Below are 11,053 nucleotides of genomic sequence, written 5' to 3'. Positions count from 1 at the left end.
TTACTCTTCCAAATGGAATTCCTCTGAATGTTCATCAGGTATCTGTGACTTGTGTAATGGTGGAGTGCAAGACCTTTGCCATGCACTTTTAATTTGCCCAAATTCGATCCTGGTAGAAGTCCGGCAACATTTCATAAAACCTATTCACCTCAGATATAATGCAATTTTATCACAAGATTTTATATCATTGTGTAAATCTCCTCTAAATTAATTTATTTGCTATAACGTGTACAAGTTCTTAAAGAGATTGTAAACATTTTGTAAAACACGTTACAATTTTAACAACTACAGATTACGTATTTGTACTTGTTAAATTTAAATTACCATGTTGTTTTTAAAGAAAGTTCAAAAGTATAAATATAATTTTTAAATTATGTTTATGTATTTGTTGACCTCAGACGATGTCTGAATCAAATAAAATAAAAAGATGTGTATTCATGAAATAGCAAGAACCTCCTTGAATGAAAAAGATATTTTAGAAAAACGTATGACCCACTCCAGTATACACTGGGAACACTTAACATTTGACAATAAAAGAGCAGGCGGGTTGACTCATATAACCATTTATTGTGGGCACAATATACTCTGGGTAGTGAACTGAAACTGAAATAATGGTATAATTCGTTGATTCTTTTTATTATGTGGTATTGAAATAAATGTTTTAGCACATTTGAATATCAATAAAAATATTTTACCAAAACACAAATCCCAGGTGGTGACTTTGAAGAAAAACGTTTTTAGTAGCCTCAGTTTTAAAGTCACTGTGTTAATTTCCATCCTTGCTTTGTGGATACCAGGACATCATGATGACTACTCACTATTTAGGTTATGATTAACTGCGCCACCATGGCAATTCTATGTCTGCTGCAAGAATTATTTGAAAACAGAACTGAGTAAGAGGTAGATTCAACAAATATATGAGATAGAATACAATGATTTCTATAAACAACTTGTTTTTAGCAAGACCCATCTCATTGGTAGCAATGAAATGCCATATACTGGATGATGCAGTTCTAATGATGTGCTTGCAAAAATTATTATTTGTTTAACTCTTTGTATTGTCTTTTTAATAGGTTATGCAAAAATAATAGCAGGTGCAGACAAAAATTCAGCAATGTAATGAAACTACAGTTGCTGATTAAATCTGTGTTAGATTGCAGTATGAGTAGGTCTTTGCTTAGAATCTAGTGTTGGCATGATCCAATTACTTCATCATTATTACGGACCTTAGCAGTCCACAGAGGAACTGGTTATTCAAAAGTGAAACTCTCCTCTAAAGACGCAATACTACTACCCCAATTAGCATATGATGAGACTGGCAGTTGGTATTATCTGTTTGTAGTTCAGGGGTAAAGTTGCATCCAACACCCTGTAAATCTGTATATCCTTCTGTCTCTTGATTCCTTACTTCCCCTGTGTATGTTACAAATGCACAGTGTATATTATTTTCTTCAGCAAAAAATATGGTACCTATGTTCTGGTGTCAGGTGGGTGTAGCCTACAAATCTGGGTTGCTATTGAGGACAATTGTTGACCCACAAAGTAGCTGTTCTCAAACTCCTCTCATGCATGTTACAGATGATGCCCATCTCTCCATCACTCAGAAGATGACTTCAGCTACGTTTAGTGAAGGGCTGAGTTTTATTCACAAAGATGCAATGATGGAGAAAAGTTAGCTTGCCATAAGGGTTCGGCGGGCATGAGAACTTGAGAAGCAACCAGCAGGTCTGTCTTTGCGATGCTAGAAAGTGACACATGGAAAGAAGACACGTCATTGCCCTCCCACGTTTGTGAGATTGCTATAGAATGGCTCAGCTAAGGTGAGGTGCTCAAACCTAGATAATGCCATGGCCATGTGCCACCTCCTCAATATACTGTGTCCAGGTTTAGGAGAAGAGATAAGACACCCACAACATCCCCGGAGTTGCTTCAGATTGCCAGGGATTCTAAGACACCAACAGACACCACTTATATTATGGAATGCCCAAAATAAAGGAAATGGACAAACTACAAAGAGATAGAAAGTGCACAGAGTGAATTCACAATCATGCTCTTGTGGACAGGTGTCTGATGCTATTTGGATGTCGGAGATTGCTTGGGATGGGAGTGGCTTCCCCTACATGCCATAATCATCTCTTGCAAATCAGGTCATCCTCCCGGAACCTATACGTTGAATCAATATGAAGACTTCTGTCACAACTGCGTGTGTGTGGCACAATGACCAAAAGCACCGCCATGCTACAAAATTACCAGCTCAAGTACATCAGCCTACTTCTTGTGCAGGGGATACCACCTCTCTACTACACCATTTTACCTTTACATAAATAAAGTACTACTCTTTTTTCTTAAAAAGAGAAACAGCCCTGACTATATTTTCATTTATTGTACGTTATCCATGTATTAATTAAATCTCAGTTTCTAAACCTAAGCCAGCCCATGAGAGTATGCCTTGACTTCTTGAACTTCATATTCCCCTTACAGCAGCCGCGGCTGCCATACACTTAAGGGTGGTACCTTTTGCCGCCAGTCGCTCCGGCGTCTCTCCCTCCTCTCCTCTTCCTGTCTTCCTATCTGCTGGTCCAAGCAGTCCCTGGGACAGACTCCCTGTCCAATCCCCGCGCTGCAGAGTAGTACGGGGAATGGTATGAGTAGGCAGGGAAGACGCCCTGCTCAGACCAGGAAGTCCGTGGAGTTTCTCCAGCAGGACTGCTCAAAGCAGCTGGGCTGTAGAAAACCTAAGAGTGCATGTGCATTTTGTTTGGCCTGAGGCGACCAGTCAAAACACATATGCACACTTAGGGAGTGGAGTGCAGTGGCACTCCCCCACCCACTCCCGTATCTCGGCCCGCCCCTCTGAACAAGTTGGCTAAGAGCCGTCAATTGTAAATTAAAATGATGCAAGAACATTGTTATATATTTGCTGACCCTGAGCCAGGCAGTGGGGCATCGCTCCTCCACCATTGAGGAGGAGGTGCCCTTGCCTTACAGTAAATCTTAACAAGTATTGACAAAGCCAACGGGTGTGGCATAAGCAAGATGATGAATTGTTCACTTTTTTAGCATTATTGCAAGCCTCTGCAATGAAAGAAAGAAAGAAAGTAACAAGCTTAGCCCTATAAAATAACCATTACAAATGTGTTTAAATGATTAGTGTGTATGCTTCTTAGCAAGCAGAGGTAGAAAATGTTTTTCATTTTCGTGTGCAAATATGATTCTTATTGACCCAATGAAATGGTACAATTGGGTTTGTCTTACTGTGACCTGAAGACATAGCTTAAAAACAGAGGAATGATTAGAGTAATAAAATAGACTAAAGAGTGGAAAGAAAACAAAATTGGTAAATTAAAGTATTGGCTCACAAATCCAGGCACTCAAGTGCCACTCTTTTTCGGTCACCCTTAACAAACATATTGCCGTAAAAACCACAGATGGCCTGGTACCAGCTCTCTCTTCTTAAAAAAATAAACCATTCCTTTCTGAAAGTGACTTCAGGACTGCTGCTCAAACCCTCATACTCTGTTATGTTATTCATAATTTGTATAGCGCACGGGCACCCAGAGGTTTCATGGCGCTGGAGAAGAGGAAAGATGGTAAGCAGTATCCTAACCGTGTGCTTGTTTGAATAACCAGGTCTTCAGTGCACCCGTGAATTGCATTAGATTGGTACAGCTCTGAAGTGAGAGGGGAAGCGAGTTCCAGATCTTTGGGGCCAAATAAGCAAGCCGGCATCCGCCGAGGCGTTTCTTTTTAAAGAGGGGCAAGGTGAGGAGAGACAGATGGGCAGAGCGGAGATTGCGAGTCGGTTCGTGTTTGTTTATGAGATGGTTTATAAACTTGGGGATTTTTCCATGAAGAGCCTTGAAGGTCAGGCAGCTTACTTTGAAGGTTACCCATTGGGCTATAGGTAGCCAATGAAGGGTGGCTAGCAGTGGTTTCGCCGAGCTCCTGCCGTTGCATTTGAATATTAGTCTGGCCGCTTGATTTTGCACAATCTGCAATCGATTGGAAAGAGCCAAGGGGATACCTAGATAGATGGAGTTGGAGAAATCAAGGCGGGAGAGGACCAAGGCAATTACCACCTGGATGAGGGCGGAGTGCGTAAGCAGATGAGCAATTTTCTTGATCTTCCGTAACTGGAAGAAGCATGAGGAGATCACAGTACCCACCTGACTTTTTAATGATAAATCGGTGTTAAGGGTGATCCCGAGACTTTTTACCGATGGAGAGGGGGACGGTGGAGATCCCATGGAGGGCGGCCAAAAATGAGGGCCCCAGCTGGTTGCACTTTTACCCGGGAGTACCAGCTCGGTCTTTCCGGGGTTGAGTTTTAGATGGTTCGTCTCCATCCACCCTTGGATGTGCAACATAGTGGCCTGAAATTCTTCGACGGAGTCTGAGGAATTTAGTGGGAATATAAGCTGCATATCGTCCGCATAGTTGTATATAGTAACCTTCCTGTTTTTTAACAAATGCAGCAGCGGTTTGAGGTACAGATTGAACAGGAGGGGGGACAGCGATGAGCCCTGTGGGATGCCACAGGTGGTGGGGAGTTTGGGCGCCATAAAGTTCTCGAGTTTGACAGCCTGGAAACGGTCATTCAGAAAGGACTTGATCCAACCAAGAGCCGTGCCTCGCAGGCCGGCCTGTTAGACACGGTGTAATAAGATGGTATTATCCACCGTGTCGAACGCTGCCGACAAGTCCAGGAGCACCAAGGCCTGATGTATGCCCTTGTCGGCATTAGACCTCATGGTGTCCAGGACCGCTAGAATCACCGACTCGGTAGAGTGCGCCTGGCAGAAGCCGGCTTGATTGGGCTCTAGAAAGTCGGATGTCTCTATGAAGCTCGAGATACAGCTAGCCACGTGGGCTTCTAAGATCTTTGCACCAAAAGGGAGAAGCGATATGGGTCGGTAGTTTGAGAGGTTGGAAGGGTCGGCGCCGGGTTTTTTGATTAATGGGACCAATGTGGCGTTTTTGAACGAATTAGGGACTATTTCCTGTGATAGGGACTTGTTCAGGAGGGGAATTATTCCTTGGGGTATTGTCGAATAAACTTCCTTTAGTATGTGCGGGGGCAAGGGTCGTTAGGAGATCCGGACGTAACTCGGTTCATTAATTCTGCTAGTCTCGGTTGTTCTATAGGAGGAATAGCATCGAGTTCGTTAAGGTTTCTACCGCTATCTACTCTTCCCACAGGAGTCGGGCTGGGCTGGATACTGTTTTTTATATTGGCAATCTTATCCTTAAAAAAGTCATTGAGTTGATTGCATAACGTTTGCGTGGGAGCTTGAGAGGGGGAAGTTCTGGCATCATTACATAGGTCGTTTACGACCCCGAAGATTTTTCTGGTTTTATTTTGGGCGTTTGAGATTTTTTCGGAGAAAAAGACTGCTTTAGCAGATAAGATAGAGTTTTTGTACTTCCTGCGGGCAGCTGTATATAATAATCTGTCTTCATCAGAGTACCCATGTCTCCATTTATATAATTGCGGCAACGCCCCTCCAGGTTTTCCTGGTTCTCTGTTTGTCAGCAGAATATAGTAGTCTGCCGGTAGGGCTGTGAGAATGTCCGGTAAGGAATCCGTCGTAAGCCATGTTTCAGATAGAAATAAAATATCTGGTCTGTCGGATTTGAGTAGTAGGAAGATGTCTAGTTGGTGTTTTACTAGAGATCTGGTATTAAGATATAAGCAGCGGACGGTCAAGGTGTTTGGGCTTGGGGTAGGGCTGGTGGAGGTGGGGCATTGAGGTATGGTGTAGGAATCCTCCTCCGTTAGGTGGAGAGGATAGATGTTATTAGCCTTTAAGCAGGTAAGTGTGGCGGGATCGAGGTTGGGGATGCCCGAGTGTTGTAGAGAGAGGAGTTCAGCAGAAGTGTAGCTGTTAATTTCTCCATTCTGCCTAGTCCCTGGGCCCGGCCAGGCGCGAACGGGCGCAGACGGGCTTGCCTTAGGAGCGCCTGAAAGGTGGTATTGCCCTACTCTTTTGCCTCCAAGACTTCACACCAACAACCCTCAATAGCATTCTACATGCTGCAGCATATCTCATACAGTGTCTGAAGAAATATAATTATACCATTCCCATCTGGTGGACCTCCATTGGTTTCCATTGCCGGGCCGCAACATCTTCAAGTCCATCTGAATCATTTACAAAGCATCACAACCACAACCCAGCATCCTCTCCTATTACTCGTTAATTTTACGTTTGTCTTTTGCCATGTACAACACTCCCCAGCTGTTTAGCTAGGTTCAAACTATAGAAATACAGTATACGAACATATTTACGTGGATGTACATGTGATCAAGCAAATATTCTGTAACACGCCGTTCAATCGGGGCAAATGCATATAGAAAGCAATACGTAAATGACAGCTGAACAGACCAATTGTTTAAGAAGGTTGATAACCAACCTCTCTATGTGTGTAATTGTATGTATGTTTGTATTTATGGATATTTTGATTACATGAGGCTGCCTCTAAGCTCGGCATTTCAATGAGTAGCTCAAGGCAGTACTAGTCACAAGGACTGACGAGCACCTCTGAGTCTCAAGAACGTGGAAAACTAGTTTGACACAGATTAACTGTACAGCATGAAGCACAATATAAGGTTTTCAAATCATGACGTAATTTGACGAGCACATACTTTAGGATTTGTGGCAAAGAACTAAAAAGGAGTTATGCTTTATGAGTACCAAAACGTAACTCTTCTAGTTATGGCTTAGGCACATGCAGGCCCAATGGTCCAATGTATTACACAGTTTTAGAGGATAGGTAAGGCAAAACAAGGCTATTCTTTAAACTCACAAATACGCTATTCTGTTTATAATAGCACATATAATATGAACAGTATAATATCTAAATCAAACAGTTGAAGACAGAGTGGAAGCCTTGGTTTAACCATTTAGGCTGTCTAGAATGAGTTTTTACTTCATTATTTCCTTGAACCAGGTGATGTATCGTGAGACTTTGGTGAACAGTACCACATTGAGGTGGCTGCCTTGCATTGACCAAGACCCTGTGATGCCTGTCAGAAACCAAGTGCCATTTTGTTTAGCAGCAAACAGACCACCACCAGCCAGTGTGCCATTTATAACCTCCTGGGAATACCCACAGAACATTCGGTTGGTGTGGGTATCGTTCAGCAATGCTTCACACATCTCCTTTTGAAGATATGTAACTTGGAACTGAAGCGGTAATGAATCCAAGACACCTTCCTCTTGAAGTCGCAAGGCACTGATGATGCCCACATGCTGTGGGATCAAAACATGCTCTGCAAAGTCCTTCTCTGGAATGCAGATGGGCAGACAGTGCGTGTTGTACTCGATGGGCTTGCTCAATTGAAGCAATGCAATGTCATTCTCTCCTTTCTCTTTAGAATACCTTCTGTGTGTATGTATTTGATGCACAGGAATGGTCTGTCTTTGGCCATCAGCTGTGGTTATTCCAACCATACCTAAGAAGAAACAATGTTATAGGTGTTAGAGCATGTTATGTGATACATTGTAAAAAAAATCCAAGCATGTTCTTTAGGATTGTTAGCCTTTAAGAACAAGTTAATTGTCTTTGGTAATGCTCTTTCTGGTGGATACTCTGTCTAACCACAGGCTCCTTAACTTGTGATCATTCCTCAAGCATCTGCTTGCATAAAGGAACTTTAAACCAGTACTCCTCCATACTAGTTGGTGGTATCATGCTGCTCCGCGCTGTTGTTGTTCTGGCCCAGACGTGATGAGAGGAGCCGCATATCAGCACCACCCATGCATGGTGAAGTCAGTTGCTTTATTAGGCTGTCTGTGCCCTCAGATGCAGAGCCTATTGGCAAATTGAAATAACCAGTGTGCAGATCTTTAAAGCTTTATAGATAGAAAACAGTACAGTTCACAGAATGGGTGGGTGAGGTCAGTGAGGAATCTGCTATTAGATAGAATATCCACAAAAAGAGCATTATCAAAGGTATGTAGCTTGTTCTTCTGTCAGATACTTCTAACCACAGATTCCTCACCTTGTGAATAGATACCATAGCAGTACCTGCCCCAGTGATTGGTCTGTGAACTGACTCAGACCAAAAAGTCCTTCAGGACCAAGTGGCCCAAATGCCCCTCTCTACAGACATGAGTAGGCAGTACAACTTCTTGAGTGTGTACACGAACGTCCACTTAGCCACCTGACAAATGTCCAGGACATGTTCTCTGCATGCCAATGCAGTGGTAGCAGCTTTGGCTCTGGTAGAATTAGCCCATAGGCCTTCTGGAGGGTGCTTTTTTGTTATTGCAGCCATAGCAGATCTTGATGTAAACCGCAATCCAACAGGAGATGATCTGCTTTTGCACTGCTTTATCCTTCTTTGGCCCAGAGAATCCCACAAAGAGATGATTGCAACCCAATGTTATTTGGTGTGATTTTTGCAAACACTTAGTCCTCTTTTAGGGTCAAATAGCCTGCCAGACTGGAAATGGAGGGACTGTTTTTTGTAGAAAGGAGGCTCAGATTCTCAATACCAGCTTGTTTATGAAGAATGTTGGATACAATGGATTGACGGAGAGCTCCTGCAAGTCACTCACATCTCAAGCTGATTTTGCGGTGATCAGGAGGACTGTTTTCAATGTAAAGAGTCTCAAGGGACAGCTGTGCAGTGACTCAAAACAAGTGCCTATCTAAAAAGTTAGGGCCAAATTCAAGTCCCAATGTGGCATTACTTGGGGCTTTGGTGGAAACAAGTGTTGCCAACATTTAAAGAATATTATCACAACACGTGATTTATATAAAGAAGGCTGATCAGGCAGCCGCAAAAAGCTGAAAAGGCAAGCAAAACAACTTTAACCGTGCTGGTCAGGGACTAAACAAATAACAGGACTTCTGACAACTTGAGGTCCGATTCACAAAGATAACCTTAGACCAAAAGTCTAAGTTTAGTCCTGAAGTCTAAGTTTGGACCTAAAGTCAAACTTTACTAGTAGTAAAGTCAGACATTTGGTCTAAGGTTAGAACAAAAGTTTAAACTTTACTGCTAGTAAAGTTAGACTTTAGGTCTAAACTTAGATTTCCGGTCAAGACTTAGATTTTTGGTATAAGTTTACCATTTTGAATCGGGCCCTTAGCTTGTATTGGATCAATTTGGTGGGTGCTGCAGTAAGCCACTAATCTGTTTAAATGGCTGGTGTAAATCAATTTTGTGGAGGGATGCCTCATCACCAATAAGACATCAACAACCTAAGGAGGTAGGTCAAATGCAGCCAAGTGTCCCTGGTCAGTCTCCATGCATGGAGATGCAGATTGTGCAGGCCTGCAGGCCCAGGTGCAAGACTCTGCCCTGTTTTTGCAACAGGAGATACACACAAAGCAGCAGCTTCATTGGAGGACAAATACTCATGGGCAGGTGTTCTGGATACCACACTCTCCTTGCCCAATACACTGCCACTATGATGACTTGAGCCCAGTCCATCCTGATCTGCAGATATCTGGGCAAGAGAGGTAGTGTCATGGAGGCCTACAGATGTCCCGGACCCACTCTAGGTATATTTCATTTGGGATTGGTCGCCTCTTCAGGAATTCCACTACACACAAATGTTGACATTGTGTGTTCTCTGCAGAAGCGAAAAGATTAAGCCTAGTGACTTTTATGTTTAATTCTATCCCTCTTATGTTTCAAAAGAAAGATATAGCAAAACTCCAGGGGAGAATAGGGAGCTTTATTTGGGCAGCAAAGGGTGCCAGGATTTCCTGGAAGAAACTGAGTAGGAGACTTGAAATTGGAGGTTTGGCGCTACCTGATATATTAGCTTATTGTTACACATTCCAATTTAAGAATATTTGTATGTTGGCCAACAAAGTAGATAAATCAATGATTGGCGCACTTTTTGAGGCACTGTTAGTAGATGTGCCACAAAGTCAAAGTGGTTTTCTTTTTAAATATGGGGATCCCAATTTTTTTTTTAAAGTGAGGCTTAAGATTTTGAAATCAGCATTGAAGGTATGGATGTATGTGCGAAAAATGTAATAAAATCCCCTACTTTTCTTCATGTGCACCAATTTGGGATTCTCCTGGTACGCCAGAGTGTTTGAGGGACCAATTGAGTCAACCTTTAAAAACCGGAGGTATTTGTTGTTGGGCGGACCTTAAAGTTGGCATAAACTTAATGAGTTGGGAGGCATTGAGCAATTGTACCAATGGTCAACTAACAAGGTTTAAATATTATCAATTTAGTTCTTGGTGGGCCACGCAAGATTGGGCCGAACCTGAGGATGTTAATGCTGATCAAGTAAGGAGAACTGGACAGTGGCGTAAAGAAACATCATTTTGGTATTGGGCCTTTGTGGAGACAGAAGGACACATCGAGAATGAAGTTTTAAAATTGTGGGGAGAGGAACTGGAAAACTATGATTTAATGCAAATGTGATGTAACTCACATGCTATCCTGCGAAAAAAGTGGTAAAATCAGCCCCACTGAAATGAAACAACCTGTTCACTACATAAAGGGTATATTGGTCTCCTGTAAAACTCTCAAAGGTCACTGGCAATATCTATACATGTCCCAGGTGTATGCAGGGAGAGGCTGATGATATACATATGTTTTTGTCATGCCCCAAGATCGTCCCTCTTTGGAATGAGATAATTGCTTTTCTGGGAAAAGCCATAGAGGCACAAATAAAGATAACAGTAAGTCTAATTTTCTTTGGACTAAGTTTGGACCAAGAAGCACAACTTTCGGCTGCAGAATCCAAATTTTTGTTTTATGTTGTATTATTGACAAGACGGGAAATCTGTAAACTTTGGAAATCTGGGAACCACCCGGTATTTGCTGAGTGCCTCAAGAACATTGTTTATATTAGTGAATCGGATATGGAGTGTGATCAGAGAAGCATGGAGAAGGTGTGGGCTCCGTTGGTAAAGTGGAGAGAGGCAGCAACGTGAGTCCAATGATTATGCCATTTACACTGTTGGCCATATTATCTCCTGGCACCCCGGTCGGCAAAGTTAGAATACTGAGATGGAACTGGAAACAGCTGTATACTTGTGGGATATGTGCTTCTGGGCTTATGCTCCAGGGTCTAC

The 11,053-nt window shown here is 42.6% G+C and overlaps 1 protein-coding gene across 3 annotated transcripts in view; it reads right to left on the bottom strand.

The window, feature by feature from the left end:
- Positions 1-547: 547 nt before the first annotated feature.
- PROZ (protein Z, vitamin K dependent plasma glycoprotein) overlaps positions 548-11,053 on the bottom strand; it is a 263,433-nt gene continuing 252,927 nt past the window's right edge. For all 3 annotated transcript variants that reach the window (XM_086934408.1, XM_086934409.1, XM_086934410.1), the window contains one exon: positions 548-7,453. In XM_086934408.1, coding sequence (XP_086790534.1) covers positions 6,924-7,453 — 530 coding nt within the window. In that variant the 3' untranslated portion in view covers positions 548-6,923. The remainder of the gene's footprint in view (positions 7,454-11,053) is intronic.

This window comes from Lissotriton vulgaris, chromosome 8, assembly GCF_964263255.1.
Source record: "Lissotriton vulgaris chromosome 8, aLisVul1.2, whole genome shotgun sequence".
Lineage (NCBI taxonomy): Eukaryota > Metazoa > Chordata > Amphibia > Caudata > Salamandridae > Lissotriton > Lissotriton vulgaris.
Note: the sequence above shows the minus strand (reverse complement) of the source record. Positions and strands in the feature narration are given on the sequence as shown.